The 25,506-nt window shown below is 38.9% G+C and overlaps 1 protein-coding gene and 1 long non-coding RNA gene across 5 annotated transcripts in view; one reads left to right on the top strand and one right to left on the bottom strand.

The window, feature by feature from the left end:
• The window catches only part of LOC109274713 (uncharacterized), a 171,292-nt gene extending 153,217 nt beyond the window's left edge, over positions 1–18,075 (top strand). For both annotated transcript variants that reach the window (XR_002083792.2, XR_008417785.1), the window contains one exon: positions 17,961–18,075. This is a non-coding gene — a long non-coding RNA (uncharacterized LOC109274713). The remainder of the gene's footprint in view (positions 1–17,960) is intronic.
• Positions 1,290–25,506, bottom strand: ANKEF1 (ankyrin repeat and EF-hand domain containing 1). 3 transcript variants are annotated; one of them, XM_019462518.2, is made up of 9 exons: positions 25,190–25,506; positions 14,582–14,781; positions 13,695–13,844; positions 12,507–12,630; positions 7,972–8,794; positions 5,984–6,210; positions 4,446–4,609; positions 2,434–2,568; positions 1,290–1,589 (listed from the first exon to the last, which is right to left on the bottom strand). In XM_019462518.2, exons 2-9 carry the CDS (start codon positions 14,630–14,632, stop codon positions 1,431–1,433), a joined length of 1,833 nt encoding a protein of 610 aa, XP_019318063.1. In that variant the 5' UTR covers positions 14,633–14,781; positions 25,190–25,506; the 3' UTR covers positions 1,290–1,430. The 3 variants fall into 3 exon arrangements, with proteins under 3 accessions (XP_019318063.1, XP_053746412.1, XP_019318064.1); XM_053890437.1 differs by lacking the exon at positions 25,190–25,506 and adding an exon at positions 19,799–20,144; XM_019462519.2 differs by lacking the exon at positions 25,190–25,506 and having other exon boundaries at positions 14,568–14,679.

Below are 25,506 nucleotides of genomic sequence, written 5' to 3'. Positions count from 1 at the left end.
AGTTTCCAGCCTGGACTTCCTGATGACCTGCCTGCCAGCCCCCATAGTCATGTAAGTCAGCTCCTTGCAATACATCCCTTTCTCTATCTATCTATCTATCTATCTATCTATCTATCTATCTATCTATCCATCCATCCATCCATTATTATCATCTATCACCTATCTATACTACTGGTTCTATCTCTCTGGTAGAATCCTTTTCCAAGTATCATCTTCTGGCTCAAATCCCACTTGTAAGTATTCTTGGTAGATCTCTTAAATTCCCCACTTCTCCCTTGCCCACCCTGCCCATGCCTTGAGAAAAAAAAATCACATGCGATACCTAGTCCTTCTTTATCATATGTATGTTTTTTTGGCATCTGGAAATTTTGCTCCAAGTTTCAACTATTGTATGAATACTAGTTGAACTGTTTCTCAATTGCACAGGACCCTGGGGGCACATACTCCTTGCTGGGGAAATGTTTATTTTATAGTAAACAGAAGATAAGGGAATGCACTTTTAAAGTTTTTGCTAGGGGGACTCAGAATCATAACTAATACTATAGTTGTTATCTTAGTTTGGGTCCTTCCAGAAGCAACCTTGAGACAAGGGTTTAGGTGTACATATTTCAGAGGTGACCTTGACAAAGATCTGAAGGTATGGGAGAAATGTGGGAGGACAGGGAAGGGAAGGCTGCCAATGAAGGGTGTGTTATCAAATTACCACTGCTGGCAATATGATCTTAACCTCTTGGGGGAACTTGAGCAGTCAATAGGAGTGCTCACTTCCAAACATTCCAACCAGAGTGGTGAGGGAGCAGGGGTGTTAATACACTGCATCTGTTCACTTGCTGGTTGAGAGCTGCTTCTCGGAGGCTCTTGTTCTCGTGTATTTGGGCCCTACTCTACAAATTTAAGTGTCAGAGTCCGCCTTCCAGCATCTGAATATTAGGCCTGCTTCAATCAAGGAGAAAGGGATGGAGTGCTGACAGTGTCTGCTATAAGTGCCAAAGCTTATTTGACCCAGGTATCTAATATATACCACGTACGATGGTGTGTAGGAAACAAACTCCTTCCTTAACAGGTTAGAACTACTTCTCTTCCATACTATTAAATTGTTTTCATCAATTTCCACTGGAATTATATATTTAGCAAACATAATGGGTGTACATTTTGTAAATTTTTTGACAATAATGTTATATTTATAACCAAAATGCCATTTATTCTACTACATCCTTAAAGAAGATTAAGGGGTTTATCCAGAAAGACATGTAATTCATTGCAAAATAAAATACACCTTCTCTAGATAGCTCTGAATATTTATAGCTGTTATAGCAAAAACAATTATTTGGTTACAAATTCTTAATTTGTGGATTGCTTTGACTTTGATGGAAATACCGACTTTCTCCCTGGGCCTTGAAATGTTGACCCCAAGAAGCAACTGCTATGATCTAGGTCTTGAAGGCAGCTTCCAAGGCTTGAGCTTTCTCTGTGATGTTCTTCTGAAAGGGCATCATGAAGTCCTCAAAGTCTACCTCATAAGTGAACCTCTCCCGCCGCAGCTCCCTTTTCCTGATCAGCTCTGCTGTTGTGGCTTCAGGACTCCAGATCTTAAAACAAACAACCGTATCCAGAGCAGGCATGAATACAAAAGCCAGCCAAATATGTCAGTATCCACTCAGTGTCCAGTATGATTAACTTAAAACTATCAAATTTACTTCTAAATCTATTTTAGCTTATGTGTTCCTCTTACATGAGGAAGAGGAGTTACATGGGCATCGCTAATTCTGATGGTGACTGTTTGGACACCTGAAATGCTTTTCAGTTACCTCTGATGATCCTCTGCTGTTCATTTTTGGGATGTCAAAACAAGGAAGAGATGGAATTAGAAGATCATTTGGGTTTGTTACCTTTATGTCTTATGGGGAAGTCATAAGAAAATTATTTTCATAGTAGAAGGCAGAGGGGGCTGGTGGTCTCTTATTCAGCATGGCTTGATGGGGATTGGCAAGACCACTCTTGTTCTCCAAAGATGTCTCCACCTCTTTAATTGTGGATATTTAGGAAGCTACTGAATAAATCCAGTGTTGCTTAGTATGAAACTCCCAAGTGAGATGGTAGTAAGAGTACTGGGGTCTGAGAAGCACCAAGAAAATGTGTCTATTGAACTTGTGACCAAATGGGGACAGGGAATGGCATTGACCAAAGAATACTTTAGGTTTTCAAGGACAACTAAAATGTTAATATAGAAATAGTAATAGAGGAAACCAGATATTGGAAGCTAAAGAAGGTGAACTTACTGAGTTGAAGCAGCAGGAATTGGCAAAAGGATACCTTCATATCATAACTGTGAAAGATAATCTTTGGCCATTTGTTTGGGTGCTCTGCATGAAATGTATTTAGAAAATGATATGAGTTTACAGCATGTTATGAAGATCTTTCCAAAGTACTTACCCTCCGTGGAATAAATGTAATATCCACTTTCTTGGTATAACCACTGGTAATCAATGAATTGAGATAAACCACATTATCCTTATGGACTTTCTTTTCCTCTGATATGGCTGGTACATAAACTGATGAAAGTGGTTCCTGGAAATGAGACAAAAGAAAAACCAACCCTATCAATTGCAAAAACCTATATTACACTTTTTTTTATATTATTTGTTGTTCTGTATCTTGCTCTGAAGCCAAGTAAAAATAAAAATGTTACTATATAAATTATAATTTGAAATGAAATAGAATATTATAACTTTGGATGGGGTAAGATAACTAGTTTGCTTTGTTTAACTCTACTTTATTAGTAGTATTGGTAACAGAGCATTTAAGTCTTCAAGATACCCATTATTTATCTATGGTCACTGATTAACTAGAAAAATTAAATTATCCTACTAAAATGATAATGATGTATGTAATAGAAGCTTAGCTGATTGATCATCCTTCACCTCTGGCCATTCTTACTCTCGTCCCCTCCATGTTTATTACTTCTTACTGTTGATTGTCCTCGATGTTTGTTATAATCCCTTCACCCTCTCCACTTCCTACCACCTTACATTTCTCCAACCCTTTCCAATTTCCAATTCCAATATTAGAGCTTTTCCTTTTTTGAATTTCATCCCTGACCTATGTTTGCCAAGGATCACCAGGGATTCCTCCTGCTTCCCTAAAAGAAGCTTCTAGCCTACTTAGAAATGCACTTCAACTGATGAATGGATAAAGAAATTGTGGTTTATATACACAATGGAATACTACGTGGCAATGAGAATGAAATATGGCCTTTTGTGGCAATGTGGATGGAACTGGAGAGTGTTATGCTGAGTGAAATAAGTCACACAGAGAAAGACAGATACCATATGTTTTCACTCTTATGTGGATCCTGAGAAACTTAACAGCAGACCATGCGGGAGGGGAAGGAAAAAAAAAAGTTAGAGAGGGAGGGAGCCAAAATATAAGAGACTCTTAAAAACTGAGAACAAACTGAGGGTTTTATGGGGGGTGGGAGGGAGGGGAGGATGGGTGAGGTGTATTGAGGAGGGCACCTGTTGGGATGAGCACTGGGTGTTGTATGGAAACCAATTTGACAATAAACTTCATACAAAAAGAAAAAAGAAATGCACTTGGGCTTCGCTGCTAATGACAAAGTCTTGATCTCTCAGTAATCTCTATGGGCAAAAACCTTAAACTTCTGCTGGTAGTTTAGAGGCACCCACATCACTCCAGATTACCAGGAACAGTCACTTGACACTTTTAAAACTTCTAGAGTCATTCTGCAGGATATCCAAGTCACAAGTGGCCCCATATCCCAGGGTTCATTGGTAGTCATTAGAATCCCTTAGGGGGTGCCTGGGTGGCTCAGTCAGTTAAGCGTCTGACTCTTGATTTCAGCTTAAGTCATGATCTCATGGTTCATAAGTTTGAGCCCCACATTGGGTTCTGTGCTGACAGCACAGAGACTGCTTGAGATTCTCTGTCTCCCTGTCTCTCTCCCTCCCCTGTGCTCGCTCTCTCTCTCTCTCAAAAACAACCATTAAAAAAATAAAATTCCTTAGAAGGAAGGTAAGATGTGTAATGAAAAATTATGATACCATAATGAAGGAAAAACATGCTTTGCTTCATTCTTCTCACCCTACTTCCCTGTCTAGGGTGTCTCATCAAATCTGTATAACTCAGAACCAAATATATACATATCCAATGCCAATTCTTTTTTCAACATTCTAATTGTGTTTGGCTGAACCATCTTGGTTTTTACATGGATTTTATTTGCAATGAGCACTTTTTAGACTTTTCCATACTAGGAATTTCTTTGCTAGCTATTTCTTTAAAAGTACTGCATAATAGTGCTGACAATATGGGTTGTATATTATTTTGCCCATGCTGTATAACCACATGTACATAATGACACTGCCCTAACCCCCAACAAGTTTTTAACAGGTTCTAGTTACTAATGGGTAGTCCATTGCTTTTCTTACCTCCTCTTTCTTAATTTCAGGGCCTTCAGTCTTCATTTTAGGAGGTGGCTTGCCTTTCAATTTTTGATTTTCTGCTGGTTTTGGCAAGCTATCCAGCTTTTCTTGAATCAAACTAATTATTCTATAGTCAGCATACGCCTTTGCGATATCCATGGCAGTGTGCCCTGTTCAAGACATAAATTCAGAATAACAATAAACAGATTGATAATAAGCCAGGTAGAAAACCTCAGCACATCAGCCCTTAGCATACAGTAGTAAAGGTGATTAGTAAAGCAAATGGTTATATGTAGGGTCACAAAGCTAGATCAGATATTCTCTAAGGTGGACCCAGCTCTAAGATCTCATAATTTAAAGTGCCATTTACTGGCAACACAACCTTTTCTTGTTTTTGGTTTTGTTTTTGTTTTTTTTAAGCGTGTTTCTTAAAAAGTTGATAGGAAATACTGGCAGGATATTTACATGTGAATATTTGATTGATGGTTCTCTTCCCACATTGCGTACATTTCCTTTTGTGTGATAATTTTACATTATTCTCCCCTTTCCATGATATAAGGAGGTATATTCAAAAAGGCCTGAGGAAGCTGGTGTCACAGTGTGCTGTGCACATGGCTGGGTATTATGACACCTGTAATATCCTCAGGCAGACCTAAAACAATACTACCAGTGACTCAGAGGAAGCCTGAAGCAGCCAGAAATATTAATGCTCTCTCAGATCAAAAGGAAGCAACAGCCTCCACTATAAGAAAATGATACCTCCAAGCAATAAGGTCAAATAGTTATTCAAATTTTTATTTATTCTTCAGGTGTGATATAAGCTAGGCCTCCCATTTATGTCCTAGAGAGAACCTCAAATTCAGGAATTTGTTCAGCTTTGGAAAGAATCCACATTCTATAGTCTTTAAACTATGTCATTTACTAGGAATTGACAGTTGTAACAGTGTGAAAACTCTGAACATTGGTGCAAGCCCACAAACTAATGCTTATAGGACTATAGTGAAATAACCACAGAAATTAAGAGTGGGTAATTAGAGGGGTGCCTGGGTGGCTCAGTCAGTTAAGTGCCCAACTTCAGCTCAGGTCATCATCTCATGGTTCGTGAGTTCAAGCCCCACATCAGGCTCTCTGCTGTCAGCACAACACTCTCAAAAATGAATAAACATAAAAAAAAAAAGAGTGGGCATTTAGAAATTTTTAGATAGATTTGATAGAAGAATTTTCTGTCATTTTAATCTAGTGATTACAAAAACCCTTGTATTTCATGTTTTTTCTCATCTCATTTTCTAGGAAGTCACTTTTTCTTGTACTTTACAAAAGTATCCGTCCATGACAGATTGCAAACATAAAGCACTGATCCTTTCACACCAGTGATTGAGAGGCACTCCATAGAAAACCAACTTGTGTAACATTCAACTTAGGTTTGCGTTTGCAGTAGTAACTCTCACAGGGAAATGTGGTCCTACAAGAATAGAATCAGAAGAGGTTTGGAATCTAAATTCTCCTTTTCTGACTGTAACTGTATCAATGATATGAACACATACCTTTTCTATTTTCCATTTGGAATTTAGCACCGATATCAAGTAGGTATTTTACAGTATCCAGTCTGCAGCTCTCAATAGCTCTAGTTAAAGGAGTGGTGTTGTTGATGGAGACTGCGTCTATCACAGCTCCAGATTTTACAAGAAGCTCAACAATATCTTGCTGGCCTGTGTGGCATGCAAAATGAAGCGGAGTCCACAGGAAATTATCTGTTGCATTAACGTTAGCCCTATAAAATAAGACAGATGCACAAGCTAAATATATGGGTTGTTCCAAGCATTGGAGGCCGAACGTGCAAAGCCAGATTTCATACAGTTGTCCAGCTATAAACGAGGGAAGCTCTGAGTAAAGTTAAACTCTGTGCCATAATTTTTCTTGACTTGTGCTCTGCATTATCTGACAGTCTTAATTTTCTTTGCATAAATACATATTTTGTTTAGTTTTTAAAGGCACTTAGATCCCAGGGGTTACACATTTTGCAAAGGTTAAAATTAGGGAAAATTATATAACTGGATCCAATGAAGGTAAAAACTGATAGGAAATATAAAAGTCATGTTATTTCACTTTGAGTCTACTTTCTCTGAGTGTTATAGATTTTTAAATGCACCTTCATTATTAAAATTCTAAGCATCTAAGTGTAGTATTTTAAATGTCAGTTCTTTTTAAAAAAAATTCACTGTTGGGGCACCTGGGTGGCTCAGTCAGTTAGGCTTACGGCTTCGGCTCAGGTCATGATCTCACGGTTTGTGAGTTCAAGCCCCGCATCGGGCTCTGTGCTGACAGCTCAGAGTCTGGAGCCCACTTCGGATTCTGTGTCTCCCTCTCTCTCTGCCCCTCCCCCGCTCACGTTGTCTCTCTCTCTCTCTCAAAAATAAATACTAAAAAAATTTCAAGAAAAATTCACTGTCCAAAAGTTCAAATTCTCATTAATTGCTTTATACTCCCTCTAGATAATATACAAATTTGAATACTTCTTTGACCTTCACCCTTATAGTAATAATAATAACAACTTTTATCAAATATGCAATTGCTTTGCTAATAAGTGATTTACATATTTTAAATGATTTGATCTTGAAAATCTGTGAGCTGAGTCCTATTAGAGCCCCATTATAAAAATGAGGATATGGAGGCACAAAAAAGTTAAGAAACTTACCCCAGGCTATTCAGCTATGGTACAAGAAGGAATTAAACATGAGAAGTTGCTTTAGATTACAAAGTTAAATAAAAATGTGATGCTTTGATATTTTAAAGATATTTACAAATGAACCAAGGAGGTTCTGGAGGAGAGAAGGGACATGTCATCATGGCCATTGTACCACTTGTTTAAATTTGTTAGGACCACCCCCCCCCAACATATACACAAGAGACAGATTAAAAAGCAACATGTAAAATGAATAAGTTCTAGAGATCTACCATACAATAGTGTGATTATAGTTAATATTGTATTATACACTTATAATTTGTTAAGAGGGTAGATCATGTTATGTTTCTCCTACAATAAAATTCTTGGGGCACCTGGGTGGCTGAGTCAGTTTAAGTGCCTGACTCTTATTTCTGCTCAGGTCATCTCTGCTCAGGTCATGATCTAGGTTTGTGAGTTTGAGCCCCTCAACCGGCTCTGTGCTGACAGTGCAGAGCCTGCTTGGGATTCTCTCTCCCCATCTCTTTCGGCCCCTCCCCCCACTCACAGGCAAGTGCATTCTCTCTCTCTCAACAATAAATACATTTTAAAAATTATCTTGGTAATTTAAAATAAAATTAAAAGTGACCTAGTAGGTAAAGCTCTCTAGTAAAGCAACTTTGTGCGTAGTTGTTATTGGCAAGCTATCTGTGTGTACACACATTCCCAGGTTCCCATTAGCCAACTTTCCCATGCAAGGTCTACCTCTAATCTAGATTTCAGAAATGAAGCTCTTTCTTTGACCTAAAATTCTGGAGTTGAATATAAAGACCCATGAAATTTAAACCTCACTCAAGAAAGAAAACCCACCCTTTTTCAAGAAGAAACTTGACAGCATCCATGTTTCCACTGGCACATGCAGTCATTAGTGGTGTTTTGTAATAATTATCCTTCATATCCACAGGTATTCCTGATTCAAATGCCTTTTTCAGAGAAGCCAGGTCTCCTGCCTTGGTGACGAAATTAATATTTGAAAATACCTTCCCTGGATCATCAATGTACCAAGCAGAGTCATCCTGAATGGGATGTTCTGGTGGATGGTCTCGGTTAAACCGATTGCAATCAGTTATATTCTTGTAGGTTTCAATCATGTAATAGGGTGGCCCGCCATCACTCCGTTGGGGAAATACATGGTCAGGGATGATGCAGATTGGGAGGGGTAAAACAAACTTGCCTTTCTTTACCTTTTTGGCCATCCCTTTTTTCTTTTTCTTGGGCCCATATGATCCCAAGACATAAGACTTGCTTAAGTATCTGGTTCCTTTAAAGAAATCATTAATATTGACCCCACCTCCCCGTAATTTTTCATGATATTGAGCTACCATAGCCAGCTGTTCCGAGGTCACAAAATCTTGCCTCTCCTCCAATGTCAACACGAAGTCCTCCTTGCTGACTGTCCCATCACCTCTGTCCACAAATGAAAAGGCTTCCCGAAGGAAAGTCTCATGTTCTAGCGACCAGTCATGTAGTCTAAGGGCCCAGAGTGGATTCGGATTTTTGGCTCCTGGCCGTGCCAGTTTATTAGCAGTTCTCTCTGCCCGCCGTATTTCTTTGTTTGCTGCTTTGAAACCGCCTTCTTTGGCCACAGCTCTGGGTGTTTTATGATCTAAGTTCTTCCATTTCAGGTCACATCCTAGAACATGAAGCATCATTATTATGAATATTGCCCAGGCATCTGCATGGCTCTGCGAATGACATTCATCAAACCCTTTTCTTAATTTTGATCTATTAGTCAAAAATTTATCCCCTATAATTACCAAATTAAACTGTGATTTTTTTTTCTGTGAGCTTCACTTTGGTGTATTCTGAAATATGTTTCCAATTTATATTCTCTGCCCCTAAAGAATTAGGACATTGATCCCTGTAGATATATGAAACAAATATCATTTTGGCATACTTGCTAAGCAGACCTGCTACTAAAAAAAGAAAAGAGTGAGGGTAATATTTGAATATAGAAAGAAGCTGGGTTCAGATAGCTTACTGGGCCATTAGGAACTCAGAATGCTGCACCTGCTTCTTTTTGAATGATTATGACTGCAAACCTGTGTACGATCTTAAACTGTATTCCCCACGGAATCCATTTAATTTCTATTGATCTGCTGTTTTGTGATAAGGTCATGTGAACAACCTAACCCAGGAAAAACCAATTTGTTCATCGAATCTGAAAGACTTCCAGTATTACATTTGTGCTAATCAGACACTGAAATTCATTTTCCTTCTTGGTCCCTTCCTTAAAATGATGACACCAACATTACACGTAGGTATTCCCCAAATAAATAAACTTCTCCGGGTACATTGGAGAGTCGGCTTAGTGCCACTAGGAAGGTTGTGCTGTCTATAGTAAGTGTCTTGAGACATTAAAAATCCGTTATGTATATAAATAAGTCAGACAATGAAGAAGCTCTTTCTAGTGTTTTGCATCCAGAAGAAGCCTCTCCTGTTGCTTTGCCAACATCACATAATCAAAGAAGATTGCTCCCCAATCAGTATGTCTAGCAATGAAAATGTACAGGTGGCTGCGTGCAGAAATAAAGCATGCCCTGCCAATACTTCATAGTTGTATTCCTTGTCAAAAAGAAAATTAGTCACCAGTGCTTTTGAAGATTGATACTTCCTTTGGTATTGTCAAACTGAACATTTTATACTAAGACTGATAATTTTAGTAGTGATAGAAAAACTCAAAAAGAGTATTATGAGAATAAGGATTCTAAAATTTCTATATTAAACAGTGACTTATCGAAAAGGGGGCCTGAGGCTGGTCTCGACAGTATAATTCCATAGCAACTTCAAGAATGCTGTTTTTATTTAGCTTTTTCGCTTCTTCAAGGTGTCGAGGGGTTTATCTACCATCTCCCAAGCCACTGCTTCTATATTCACCCCTAAGGATCAAAGGATCTTAAAGCTGTTTGATCTTGCCTTCTTATGCTCCCAGTTTCCTCCTAGTTAGAAACCTTTATGTGGATAAAAGTTTCCAACATCCCAGCTTAAAGATCTGAAGGCGTTTTTTTCTCCTCTGGCCTTGGGACTTTTTATCTCCTCCCTTATAATTAGTAAATACAGATCCATTCATTCCCTTTGTGACTTATGATCTGTGGTCGAAGGTACTCAACTTACAGTTAGTGTGGGCTGACAAGCCAAAGGCCCATGAGAAAGAGAACTCTCCTGGGGTGCTTCCCTAGAACTGTTCCCAGCTCCCTGCTTCTGCCCTTGGATATGACACTCACACTGCTTACCGGGACTTGTAAATTGCTCTAGCAACAGGAAGAAGATGGTTTAATGTGGGAAACAGTCCAGCCTTCACATTTAAGTATAGAAGACACTAAACCCAGGGAGTTAACTCAGAAAAGAGCATTTAATTGTTAATGCATGGTTTGTTGTTGCTCTGATTGCCTTAGATCGAAGATTCAAAAGGTGAACATGTAGTTGGTAACACTTATACTATGGAATTAGGTCACCCACATAGGATCTAGTGAAGTGGTTGTACCTCCAAACATGCAAGAGAACTTAGAATGCTTTCAGCCACTTGTTTTAGAAACACGGTTTAGGGGCATCTGGGTGGCTCAGTCGGTTGAGCATCCGACTTTGGCCCAGGTCGTGATTTCATGGCTTGTATGTTCGAGCCCTACATCGGGCTCACTGCTGTCAAGCCTGTCAGTGCAGAGACTGCTTCGGATCCTCTGTCCCCTTCTCTCTCTGCCCCTTCCCCACTTGTGCTCTCTCTCTTTCTCAAAAAAAAAATAAATCTTAAAAAAGAAGAAAACATGGCCTAGTCTCATGATTCTGCCAGGAAGATGAAACCTTTCTGTGTCATTGGGCAAGGCCTTTGGCGTGGCCTACGCTCCAGCCAAATGTGCTTCTCAATTTGCTTTCTGTGACTTTCTCCCAGGAGTATATAGATGATAGAGAATGTGCCTGGTGATGTTTATCCTAATAAGAAAGCAGTTAACATGTTAAAGTTGAAGAATTGTCTTAATCTGGGCAGCTCTTTTGTTTTTAGAAATAAATTATGTTAAAAATGCAATATCAGGAGCGCCTGGGTGACTCAGTTGGTTAAGTGTCCAACTCTTGATTTCGGCTCAGCTCATGATCTCATGGTTTGTGAAGTTGAGCCTTGCACTGGGCTCTGTGTTGACAGAGTGGAGCCTGCTTGGGATTCTCTCTCTTCCTCTCACTCTGCCCTTCCCTATGTGTATGTGCACACACTCTCTCTCTCAAACTACATAGACATTTGAAAAAGAAAAAAAATGAAATGTCAGAATAAACTGCTAATAGTGACAAATGTGCAAACAAGACTGATGAGACCATTTTTGGGGCAAAAGTTGCATTTGATACACGTTCCTTTCTTTATTTGTTAAAAATGTTTATTGGGGGATGATGGGGGGGAAGAGTAGGAGTTTGTATAAGTTCATAAAAAGTAAACATGAATTCGTTATTGCACTATTAGTTACGCAAGCACATTAGTTTATCTATGTTAGTGGTTACAATTTAGGATCTCTATGTCTCAGGGACTCCTGAGATTCTCTGTCTGTGTAGAGGACAGAAAAGCAAAAGTACTTTCTCTGCTGTATTCTAGAGTCATAGGGCTTTAAGTTTTTGCCTATTACTCAAACTGGGGGGAAAAAAAAGCAAAAAACCAAACCCATTACTACAACGTTCAGCAGAATGCAGTTCCACTTTTCACAAAGTTGAAAACTTTTAATGTACTTTAAGTTAGCATGTAATTGACACCAAATGGATCCAGATCTTTAAACTTAATTGGCTAATATTCCCATTTTAAGGACTACATTAAGCTATACATGCATAGTTTATATTCCTAAATTAATAGGTACCTAGAAGCTAAAGGTAAACCAAAAATAAATTTCAAATTTTCCATGAAAATTTTCATTTTATCTTTCTCCCTAAAATATTTCCCCTATAATTTCAAATGATTTAGGAAAGTTATCCTTGACACAATTGAACAATTTTTTAATGAAATAATTAAGAATGCAGACTAAAAGACATAGTTTTTCAGTGTTCGTCCTTCAGATTGGTGGACATTTTTAAAAGGACTTTAAAAACTATAAGCATTTTAATAATTAGCCGACATATGAACAATCCTCTTTAGATTTTTAATGACAACCTAAAAACATTTCAGAAAATGAGTTTTCATCACTTTAAGACCTGATTCATGATTTCACAGAAGGTAGAGTAAGAAAAAATTTTCAATTTTCTTTCTACATATATAACTGTGGATGGGTTATTGAAAAAGATACGCAACTGACAAGTGGCAGGCCCAAACTGTCTGCTCATCTGCAACATGGGTAAATCATAACTGCTTTAAACATAAAATTGCTAGACACTTTTACCTCGCTGAGCTATATATTTGCAGCAATCTGCAAAACCGCCCATGGCAGCATAATGAAGTGGTGTGTTCCCATTCAATGCAATCAGCCCCATGTCTCCCTTGTAAGCAAAAAGCAGCTTCAATATCTGCAAAATAAACAGTGGATATAGTAGAGGAATAGGAACATACATTTATTGCATGAAGACTGACACCCCAACTTGTTATCTAATAGTTACTTATGCTACATGTGGCTATTTAAAATTAAATCGAATTAAATAGAAAACCATTAAAAAAAATCCAGTTCCTTAGTTTCACTAGCCGTATTTCAAATGCTCAAATCCACATGTGGCTATTGTATTATACATCACAGATATACAACTTTTTCACCATTGCTGACAATTCTATCAAATAGCTTTGACCAAGAGTTTAGAAAATTCGATACTCATCTAGGGCATGCTATCTTGGTGAATTCTAGTAATTCTAGAAAGCATCAGCCCATAGAAAACATTATCAGGAAAGCAAAGTCTTTACCAAATGTGACTTCTATTGTGATGTATATTTTTATTGTGGGGACAAGACTCAATGACAGAAACAAAGATAGCTATGTAAAAACTCAGAAAATTGAGTAAAGAAAGGTTAGACGTAATTCAGAATTAAAAAAAAAAAAATAGGATAGCATTGGTTCCTATTTCGTTTCTGCAGTGTCATTGTACCTATGAGATATCCTTTACTGGTATGTCCAGATAACCAGGATACTTAAGAGTTTAAAATTTAGGTGAGTCATTAGATGCACACAAAAACTCAGGGAGATAAGAGTTTGTTGGCATTGTTCTCCCACAGTTTGGTCAAGCCATATTTTGAAGATTCTGATATGTAATGGAGGCATAAAATAAAAAAGTCCTGATTGGCAAAACTTTTAATTTGTCATAGTTAAGAATACAGAAAAACATTATTTATTTTATTTGCTTATTTGTCATACTTAAGAATACAGAAAAAACATTCATTATTAATGAATAAACTTAGCAAGCAGATAAAACTGAAGGGCTAGAAAGTTTTTAAAAAAACATTTGATCTGAAATATAATTTTAGAATTATCTAGGGAAATCAAGACGGTAACTTCGAAAACATTCTTAGTGTAACCTACATGATATTAAAACAATTTGTGAAAAGGTGTGAGCAACAGATTTTAAAGCAAAGGGCAGATTATTACATCAAAAAAGCCTCCTTTGGCAGCAAAATGTGCAGCATGATGTCTCTCATTGTCAAAGGCATTCACTTCACCTCCTCTTTCCAATATCCCTCGGACTAGCTCTAGCACTCCTTCTCTTGACGCTTCCATTAAAGCCGTTCGACCTGTGGACTGGATGAGAAACAGATCAAATGCCGGTTATGCTTGTTATCTTAAATCACTTATTTCGTATAAATATGGTCTAAATCCATTTGGCCTTAGATTCACACTGACATGTTTAGTTCTCTGTATTTTTATTGGTTTCATGTAACAAATAGGAAAAATGAAGCCAGCTGGTCCATGTAGAAGCATTTGAATATCAGAGTCAAGGTCACACCAGATGTCCCTGTGAGAAATCAGGCTATAAAATGCATTTTTTTGTAAAGAAAGTAGAGCAAAAGGGGGGGAAAGAGGGTAAAGTATATGCTAAAATTAGGTTATAGGTGTTTTCTAATGAGGAAAAAAATTGATTTTTTTATCATCTGGAAATGACTATTAAACAATAAGAAAACTCAATAAAATTGGCCAAACAAGGAAAGGGGGCAAGATAGATACGGGAAACAGCAGGACTACATATTTTCTTTCCAAAAAGATACATTTTTATTAGGCATCAGTGGTATCTTTTCTATTTTTCTCTAATGATCTTTTACTATTATGCATAATAAATACGAATTTTCCAAACGTAATTAGGAAATAGACTGTGGAATCATGGCAATATAAAGATAATGAAAATCTATCATCTTAAAACACTGTGAATAGAAATGAATAGTCTATAAGCTAACAGGATAATTTTACCATAATTAAATGTGAAAATTACACTACTGAGCGTCTATAATTTTAAAAAAAAGGAATCACAGGAATAGTCATACTGAGTTGATAGCATTTGGATTGGCTCCTTTTTCCAAAAAGGTCAGGCACATATCTTTAACATCATGTGCTTCTTCACACGCTCTAAGGAATATTGGCTTTCCTTCACAGGAAGAGTTGTTGACATCTGCACCATGGTCCAGGGCAATCAATGCACAGCGATAATGCCGCTTAGTAGGCAAAATGCAGTAAAACAAAACACCTGTAGAAAAATAGAATCCCCAGAGAGTATTTAATTAAGTCTCCATATATTTGAACCAGATAGCAAGGAAAAGATAACAATTTTGAAATCCATAATTGGCTAGCTGAAGGTGGTGGAGCAAAGGCATAGTTGCCTTGCTTTTTCCTTCTGTAACCAACTGAAATACCAAGACCGAGAAACAAAAGAAGAAAGTCAACCTTTGATAGAATCAGAAAACAGTTACGACCAAATGCGATTGGACCTGGTTCAGGGGAAGAATCAGAGTGCTGATATGTGAGCCCTTGTCAACCATGGGTTCTTGCAGCCTATACCCCACATGCAGGACTGTGGGTGCTGGTTGGTGGGTTGCTGTGTCCCCTCTGAAACTGCAGAGTGACAAAGGAGGTGGTACTGGATGATAAAATGTGCAGACCAGCCATGTGTAGCGGTCAGTATAGCAGCACTGAGAAGACAAAGTACATGACAAGGGGCTCTACCATTTTGGCAAATCGTTTTGTTCCAATGAATAAAGGAAAATGCTAAATCCCCCGACCCAGAACTTATGACATATAGGTCCTCAATATAATTCATGTCAAAAATGTACTACAGATCAGGGGTATTGTAATCTAGGCAAACAACAGTCAGGCTCCAAACTGACTTTGTAATGACCTTATTCTAAACAGGCTTCATTCAAAGAGGAACAATAAGCAAATAAAAAACTAGCATGTGACCTATTGGGGGGAGGGGGTGTAAGATACTGAAAGAAAGAAACCTGATAGTAAAAGCTAGGCAAAAACTACATACTAGGAAAACTATACCATGTGAAAATTATTGACTGACCTATTTCTATGATAGCAAAGAAGCTAAGTATAACTTTTTTCTTCTAAAATAAAAGTACAAAGATAGGCCAAGACCTTTAAAAGAAGGGCTGCTAGGACAATAGAAGATAAATAGAAGGAAAAGATGAAATTAAGCCAGCTGAAGTTAGGAAAGAAATGGTAGAGGAAACTAAAACCACCAAAGAAAGGGAAGTCAAATTGGAAGCAGGAAAAAGGAAAGCAAAACCATCATCCAGGATGTGAAGGAAAAATACAAAAGAACTAAGGAGAATGTCACAGATGATGGAAGAGTTGAAATGGTCTAGAGGCAAAGGAGAGTGAACATGTATGTAATTGGTGTTCAATAATAAAACACCAAGTGGAACATAAAAAAATGGAGATACAATAGAAAAAAACTTTCTTGAAGTGAAAACCTGAATTTCAAGGTTAAAAAAGCATACTTGGGTCTCAGGAAAAATGGATTAAGAAAAATCAATGAGGCATGCGTATGTAAAGCTAGGTAGAGAAGGTGTCCTGTGAGCATCTGGGAAACAGTTCAGATCCTATCTATAAAAAGCAAAAGTCAGTCTGGCCTTGAGATTTTGCTACTGTAATAGTCCATGCTAGAAAATAACTGAAGTATCTCTACAATATCACCTGAGAAAGAAAGTAAGGAGTTTTGTACCTATCAAACTGTTGTTCACGTATAAAAGCAATGGACATGTAAGTTTAAGGATGCAAAAAGTTATTGTACTAATCTCTTCTTTCATAGCAAAATATTAATGAATACCATGTAAAGTGCTACTTTAATAAACAAAGTTTTAAGTATATGTAAAGCTATCAAGTTTGCCATTAAAACAACCAAAAACAAGCATCCAACTGTGGGTTTCGGCTTCACAAGTTTGAGGTTCATATTGGGCTCTGTGCTGAAAGTGCAGAGCCTGCTTTAGATTCTCTCTCTGGCCCTCTGCCACTTGTGCTCTCTGTCTCTCTCAAAATAAGTAATTAAACTTAAAAAGAAAAAAAACCGAAAACAAAAAAAAAAATCAGTTCTCTTCCCAAGAAAAAAGACAGATGTTAACTAGATTTACTGTGGTGATCATTTTGCAATCCATACAAACATCAAATTATGTGTACACCTGAAACTAATATAATGTTTATGTCAAATATACCTCAATTTAAAAAAATCAGTAAATAATAGGGGCGCCTGGGTGGCTCAGTCGGTTAAGCATCCGACTTTGGATCAGGTCATGATCTTGTGGTTCACGGGTTTGAGCCCCGCATCAGGCTCTGTGCTGACAGCTCAGAGCCTGGAGCTTGCTTGCTTCAGATTCTGTGTCTCCCTGTTTCTCTGCCCCTTCCCCACTCATGCTCTGTCTCTCTCTCTCTCTCTTGCTCTCAAAAATAAATAAACATTAAAAAATTTTTTTTAAATCAGTAAGTTATAAAAATAGATAAAACTACCATTCCAACAACCAAAAAAAAAAAAAAAAAAAAAAACTAAAAACAGACCATTAACCTTAGAAAATATAATACACACAACAAGAAAAAGAATATATGGGGACCATATAGGAAAATACATTTATACATATTTATTTATATATTTTATATTAAATATAACTTCATAATATAAAATAAATGACAGTTCTGAGGCCAAACCTTTGGGGCATCCAGATAAATATAAATTGGGTAAATTCTACCATTAAATAAAAATCACAATTTATATAAAATCAAAATCTAAATATATTTCATGTAAACAGACACATCTAAAATAGGGTTACTCAGAACAGTTAAAACAGAAAGATGGTCAAGGACATGGTTGAAAATAGAAAATCAAAGATACAACAAGTCATATGAGGCAAGAGTGGACCAAAACAACAATAAACAGCAATGTGATCTAGAAATACCAGAGGCTGAATTCATTACAAAAGGCCCTAAGGCACTTATGAAATAGATATTTTATAATGATGGCATGCGTAACTCCCAGTCAAAGTCTATCTGGGCTGACTCTTTAAGCCACAAAGAACATGAATCAAATTCTAAAACTGAAGTGGAAATAAAGGGAAAAAAATGGTGGACAGTCAAATTTGCATACTGCATGTAGGACTGGGTATGCATTCCTATAAATGGGAGAACCAATGGAATGGGGGCTCTAAGGAACTAGTCTAGCTTAACCCTTAAAGGGAAGACAGTATTCCATTCTCCAGAATAGACAGACACTAATTAATCCCCAAGGACATAGGAAAGAGTTTTGGCTTAGAGATTTACCTTTTCCATATTCTGCAAAATTGTTCAAAGTACAGTTTAGCCTAGAGTATGTCCCACATCCTTCTAAAGATCCAGTAAGTATTTTAACCACTTAAATGTTTGCTTATCTTTTAGGAACAATGTCCAGTGAGGCATACATCAATCCCTGGAAAATAGGATGTTAATGACCAAGACTATGCAAGAAGCAAAACAGTTTGACAAGTGAGAGGACAACTAAGGGATGTGCAAGGTGAGCTAGATGTGTTGAACTGGTGAAGACAGGGCATTCACTCAGTGCAGTAAGCCTACCATGGGTTACACAGAATCAAGTCTCTAGGGGGCTGTACTAACAAGGTTATGTGTGCAACAAGATTTGTACTGGTCCCAAGTTTTGTTTTCTATCTTTAATTCTTCCTATGTGATTTGTCAGATTATTTTCTCATGCATTCATCTTCCAAAACCTTGACAAGTTTAGTATTAATTTGAATGAGCTTAGATAGTAGCCATATGGCTATTGCATTTGCTACAAGTATTCACTTAACCCTGTTTCTAATTTTACTTGTTCAGTTTTAATTTTGCAATTTTAGATTTTTATGATATAAAATGTCTCGACCTTTGAAAAAAACATTTGTTTCAAACTCTGGAAGGTAAACTGTTCTCCATTACAGTGTTTCCCCAAAGTACATTCCACAAAACTCCAGGTATATAAGATGCCATAAGGAAAAACTATTTCAAGGGTCAAAGAAATATGGAAAATATCCCTGTATCAAGTCTGACAAATGTGAAATCAACATGTCTCAATTTGTTTTATCCAATGGTTCTCTAATGAATTTGACAGTGGAACCAATTTTGCTTGTAACCCTTATCAACATCTCAGCAATTCAGTGGTCCATGGAACACTTTGGGATATGATATTCTACAGAGTTTTAAGAGGCTTTTTTTATTCAGGATTTAACATTTTAAAATGCATTTGACCCCTGAATGCATCCGAAGTTCATTTCGTTATGTGGTACTATTAAGTAATTAAATGATTGTTCCTTTTCTTTATCCTCTCTTATTGTTTTAAGCAAGTCACTTATCAAATACCAAGTCTGGAGAGAATTACAAAAGCGGATTTTGTTCCTGTCAGAAAATATTAACATTAAAAATGGGATTTATTTCTCCAGTGTGGGACTGACGTTAATGGCTTTGTACTTGAAGCAACTCCTTGGGACAACTGATTAAATCTACCAATTTATATTAAGCCTGGTGGTAATTTTCTTGGTGATTTTCACAAGGCTGTGTCAAGTCCTTCTGGAACTTTGAGTTATTTGGGCCAGAAGCTCCCAAACATGGTCTTGAGATGTGATTAGGGAGAACAGAGTAGAGAAGTGGGGGCTATCTCACCTAAACAATAAAGGAAATGACATGTCTCAAGTTTTAAGTTCTTTTTCCAAATACAATTAAATTGACCCTAGAACATTGGAGTTTATACCGGCATCCACCTTAGTCCTTCCAGTTCCCAACTATAACCCCCTTTCTACGTCAGACTGCTGTTGAGAGGTGCCAAAGTCCTTTTGGAGCCCAAAAGAACATTATTTGATGTTCTAAAGTATCAAAAGGAATAAGAATGCTCTCCATCCTCTTTTGTCTTAAACAAGATTTTTATATCTTATAATCGATGATTATGACTATGGTAATGACAATATATGTAAAAATTCTCCACATTTAGGAAAGCCACCAAACATAGATTAATCTAACTCTAACTTTCTTTTTAAATGAGAAATCTCTCAGATCTTGTCTCCCTAAGATCTACCCATACTGTTTTCAAATTATGGGGAGACAGTGTCCTTAGATACAAGAGTGAGAACCTGGCTCTTCACTTAAACCCATGAGTCTTTCACTTCTACAGTTGGAAAGCAAAAATGCACTATTTATTGATTTCTGGCTACAAAGTAGATTGCATCTGTTGGGCAGAATGCTGGGATTTTTACCTTTTCCTTCATTATCAACTATACTCATGTCAGCCTTTGCCTTGGCTAATATTTCCATGGACAATTCATGACCCAGTTCTGCAGCCCTCATTGTCGGAGTACAGCCCATCTTGTCTTGCACATCAGGATGAGCACCAAGGCTAAGGAGAAAGCTGACCATATCAATGTCATTGGAAATTGAGGCTAAGTGCAGAGCACTGTGTCCATTGACTGGTTCTGTGAAATTGATTAGTTCAGGGTATCCAAGCCTGATCAACTTCTCTATCTGCTTCATGTCTTTGTTCCGAACACACTGAAGAACTTTGTAGATCTGCAAGTTCTCAAGTCTCTTATCTGCTAAAGCCATACTCGACCACCTTCTTGAAGATGCTTTTCTGGACCAAAACAAAACTATAGCAGCAAAAACAAAAACAGAAACATACAAAACTCAAAGTTAATTTTGTCATCTGTATTTTGATTAGATAGTAATATTTTATACCTTCCCTTCTGAGAAGAGAGGCTGTTTCTTATGAAATGATATTACCATAGTTTATGGCAACTGACCTCATGAGAGTATAAATTACACATAAAAACATAGGACATACAGTTAGCATAAAGTTAAAATATTTCAAAACAAATCTTTCATTCTAATTAATATCAGCCTTGCTGTGAAGCTTTCTTGTTAATTTAATTTCTTGTCTCATTTAATCTTCCTTCCTTGACACAGCCTCCCCATTTTAGCCACAAAGAAAGTAAGGCTAACAAACGTGCCAAGGTAAGGTTTCATTTTCCCACTACATGGCTCTGTTACCAGCATGCCCCTCAACAGAGACCACACAGGTTTTAGCAGTTAACAAGTGTTAAAAAAAAAGAACATGTAGAATTTTGAGGTGCTTATCATAAGGAGGAATCTACTGGATTCTGTGAGATACCAAACGTGATTACTGTGTCATCTTACATGGGAATGAGGTAGGTGAACAGTTGAGAGAGAACTGCAATTTTCATAAATAATCCCACTGTTACATTGTAATGAGCATTCTAATATGAAATGTTATCTCCTTTTATTTATGGAAAAACAATATTTTCAGTTGAGTCAGGCTAGGTAGACCCAGCTTGCTTTTCTTTCCTCACTTTTTCTGGGAAAAAAAACCCATTATCATATTGGAAATCCATTCCAGATCATATAGTACTGCTATCCTAGGCCAAGTCATTGCCACAGACTTCTAATTTGTCTCACTGCTTCTACAACAGATCCCCTAGGTTCCTTTCTCTGGTCAGTCCTCAGAAACATCTTTTAAAAATGTATCAGATAAGGTCAAGCAACCTTTGACCCCCAGCATTTTGTATGGATCTGCCCCTTCCATCCCCTATGATAGCAATGAGTCAAAGACCAAGGCTTAGTCTGTGTGTGAGCACATGCTCAGGAAGGACATCAGCCAGTCAGCATCCTAAGGGACCCTTCTGCCAGAACTATATGGACAGACTACTGTGTGCTGATGCTGTTAAGCAGTAGGGTGGGGTGCTGCAGTTGCAGGAACCATGTTGGCAGTCAGGGAGAGTGTGTGTTACAGAGACTGAGACTTAGGGCAGAGGTTGGGACTCAGTTGTGCCAGAATTCACCCACCACTTTAATCCATGCAGCATGTTAGTTAATGCAGCACTAGCTCAGGGTTGCAGAAGTAAATATCCTCTCCCCACCCCCACCCCCCCTTAATTTTGTATAAGCTAGTTAGCTGAGTTTCTGTCCTTTGCAATTGAACAGATTTCATCTTACTACAGAATCGGAAACTGTATCATCTTTTCTCCCACAAACCTGCTCCCTCACCTATATTCCCTCTGGCAATGAGTTGCACTTTTGAACGCTTGCTCCTCTTTAACTATGTCTCTCTAGGCAACCATAACATCTCCATTGCCTGTTCTTGTCCTACCTCACCACCCACTCTTCATTCTCCTTTGCTGGCTCCCATCTTCTGCCAGAAGCCTGTTGGGGTGACCAGGGCTCCGCCCTCAGGACTCTTGTCTATTCTCACACATTGCCCTGATGGTCTCATCCTGTCTCATGACTTTCATGCCAATTTGAGGTTTCTGAATATTCACTCTCTGACTCTCCCCAGAGCTCCAAAGTGATGTATCTACCTGTTGACTCTTCATTCTCACAAGGAACTCTAATAGGCATATAAAATATAAAACATCCAAAGCCGAACACTTGATATCACCCTTTCTCCAGTTCTCCCCACTTCCAGTAATGGCGTCACTATCCATCTGTCTACTCAGATGAAAATACTCAAAGTTATTCTTCTTTCTTTCCTCACAGGTCCCCTACTCTTTAAATCCACCAGCAAACCCCATAACTCTACCTCCAGAATATATCCTCACATCAATTACCAGTGGTGCTATCCTAGGCCAAACCCTTGTCACAGCTTCTAATCTGTCTCACTGCTTCCTCAGCAGCCCTGCAGAGCCATTCTTTATTCAGTACCCAGAAAAAGCTTTGTTAAATGTAGATTAGACAAGCCTCCACCCCCAACATTTTAGTATAATTTTTTTTAATGTTTATTTATTTTTGAGACAGAGAGAGACAGAGCATGAACGGGGGAGGGTCAGAGAGAGGGAGACACAGAATCTGAAGCAGGCTCCAGGCTCCGAGCTGTCAGCACAGAGCCCGATGTGGGGCTCGAACTCAAGGACCGTGAGATCATGACCTGAGCCGAAGTCTGATGCTTAACGGACTGAGCCACCCAGGGGCCCCTAATTATTTTTAATATAAAGAAAAGTTGAATACCCATATATCCATCACAGATCCTACCATTAATGCTTTACTCGCTTTCACTTATCTATCCATCCCTCTGTCTACTCAGCCATCTATTTTTTGATCCATTTCAAAGTAAACTGCACACATATTCCAGCAGGCAATACCCTTAACTGGAGTTCAATATTTGTTTACAGTTCTTTTTTTCCTTTTTGTCTTTTGAATATGAAATGTCCAATAATTAAGTGTTCCATTCTATAAGTTTTGACAATTGCATACATCTATGTAACCCAAACTCCTATCAGGATATAGAACATTACCAGAAAGTTCCCATGCCAGAAACTTCCCTCGAAACTATTTTTTAAAAGCAGTTCAACAGATTTTCATTGTAATCAGAATAAATCTAAACCCTTCCTGTTGATCTTTTAAGAACATTTTCTCTGCCTCTGTGATCTTACTTTACTCCAACCTCCCTTGATAAGATGACCTCCAGCCACACTGACCACCTTTCTGCTTATAGAACAAAAGTGCATTCCTGCCTCTGGAACCTCTTGTTCCTTCGGCCTGGAGTGTTCTTAGCTCAGAATTTCCGTTGGTTGGCACTTCTCACCATTCAGACAGCAGCCACCATGTCACTTCATCTCTTTCCTTTCTTTATAATGAAATCAAGCACTTCTGTATATTATATTTCTATAGATCTGTAGATATAGATATATTCAATTTATATACTGTGTGACTTCCCCAGTAGTATAGAGCCTTCATGGAACAGAAGTTTTATATTATAATGACCTTTATTTCTCCATCACCCAGAACCTGACTTATGTGGGGCATTCAAGTAATGGTTGCTCCATAAATGATGACTGAAAGTTTTAAGATTGAGGAGTGGAAGAAACCAAAGAGAATGCCCAGGTTTCTAGTTTGAGCAACTGGCTACCTGTGTCTGAGATGGGGAGTGCAGGACGCAGTCAGATTGGTCAAAGAGTGTAGACAGTTATGCTTTGGCATGCTGAGTCAGAATCTACATAGCAATATGGAACACAATTCAAGAGAGAGAGATCTAAGCCTGGTCTACGGGCAACTGTGGGGTTTTCAGTGGCTGCAGGCTCCTGGGAGACTGGGTGAAGGAAAGGAGGAAAGAGTGTCAGGGAGAAGGGTGAGCATCGCTGTCAAAGGCATGCTGCTTTTCTCCCCATTCTTCTGCCTGCTGTTTTTTCTTTGTGCTTCCTCCTCTGCCGCTGGGACATCAGTCATCACACAGCTTGTGGCTTCAATGTCCTGTTTGCTGTAGCCCCTCTCTTCCCTTCTAATCTGTTTATAACATGTGGTCGACTAGGAGACCAGATAATGCAGCTGCTTAGAACCATGTGTGTAAATAGGCTCCCCATAAGTCCTGAGCTTCCCCACAAGTCACCCACTTGGCCTTTGCTCCATGCCTTGGTGATATTTACTTTAGCAGCTGCTTATGATTTATTAGTACCAGCCATATCCTAGTTAGGTACAGTGGCATACTGCACACATAGGCACAATGTACACAGGAATAGGATACAGTGCTTCCAAATAGCTCCTTGACTATCCTGAATCTATGCCACCTCATTTGTGTGAACAGAGACATCCTAATCAGAGACTTCAATGCTTTCTCTGAGGCACCCACCCCTAACAAAGAATTAGCAGCATGAAGCATGTCCAGTCAAGCTACAGTGATGAATTCCACAGCCCACAGGCCAGTTCTACAGCTTGTACTCTTCCAGCCAAAGCCCCAACGTGCTGGGGAGAGAGCGGTTCCCCTTCTCTGTCCTTCACAACCTACTGCCAAGACTGAACAAGAGCCTCACCCCACTGAAGGAAATAACAGAAGTCCTTCCCTCTAGTTCTGAGTTCTTCAAAATTGTGAAAACATCTCTGATCTTCAGGGGAGTCATCATGTATACACACAGCCCAACATGTACACTTTACCTCTGTATGACGGCTGAGCCACCCTGGCATACCCCTATCTGATCATCTATATGGACAATCTCAAGAGATAGTGGAATAGAACAGGGTTTCTTCACCTGAGGTCCATGTTTGGGTCTAAGCCCTCTAAAATTATATGACAATCTGCAGTGTGTGTGTGTACAGGTACATTTTTCCCCTGTGGAGGAGAGATCCACAGAACTCATCAACTTCTCCAAGGTGTCTATGACACAAGGGTGGTCTGCTAAAAAGAGGAGTGGAGGGAAACACACTGGGAATTTCCACATAGTGGAAAGAGTGTGGGATTGCAGGTGGGGAAATCTGTTTTTGTTGTTTGTGATTCCCCCCCCCCCTTTCTCTGCAACATTATTTACATAAACTGGTTGCAAAAACCTGGACATATTATCTACCTGGTTTGTGCCTCAGTCTCTTTATCTGTGAAATGGGGATGACAGTACCCACTCGATGGTCCATATGAAGAGGAAATGAGACAATTCTAGTAAAGTACTTAGCAAAGTCCCTCAAAGCAGGCTCACTATGAATAAATCAAATGTCCGTGGGTTTCAACTCCCCCAGAAGCCACAGTGTACATTTGCAGGGTTCTTTACGGTCCCTTTCAGTTTTAAGTCTCAGAAAAATGCGGTAGGGGAGAGGGGTTAAGGAGTAACTTCAAGGTAAAGGCCAGGTGGCAGGGAGCAAGGTGCCGAGCTCACCTCTTAGTCGTGGGGGTGATCAGGGGCGGCGGTTGCGCCTCTGTCTGCTGGGGCGCCCGGCGGCCCAGGCCCTCGTTCTCTGCCGCCTGGCGCGGGCCCCAGCCGCGACCTCGGGCTCCCAGAGCCGGGCGTGGGCGCCCAGCCGTGAATGGTGTCTCCTTGGGCAGAGCAGGCGAGCCGGCGCGCGGGGCAGCAGGGAGCGGACGTGTGTGTCCATGGGCCCCGGGTCCGCCGGGGGCGAAAGCGCCGCCAGGTGAGAGCGCAGGGGGCGGGGTGGGAGCAGCGGTGACTTGGCTGATTGTGAGCTTCGGCCACGC

The sequence above is a fragment of the Panthera pardus genome, unplaced genomic scaffold (genome assembly GCF_024362965.1).
Source record: "Panthera pardus isolate Hobbes unplaced genomic scaffold, ASM2436296v1 HiC_scaffold_25, whole genome shotgun sequence".
Taxonomy (NCBI): domain Eukaryota; kingdom Metazoa; phylum Chordata; class Mammalia; order Carnivora; family Felidae; genus Panthera; species Panthera pardus.
The sequence above is the reverse complement of the archived record's forward strand: the minus strand, read 5'-3'. Positions and strand labels throughout refer to the sequence as shown.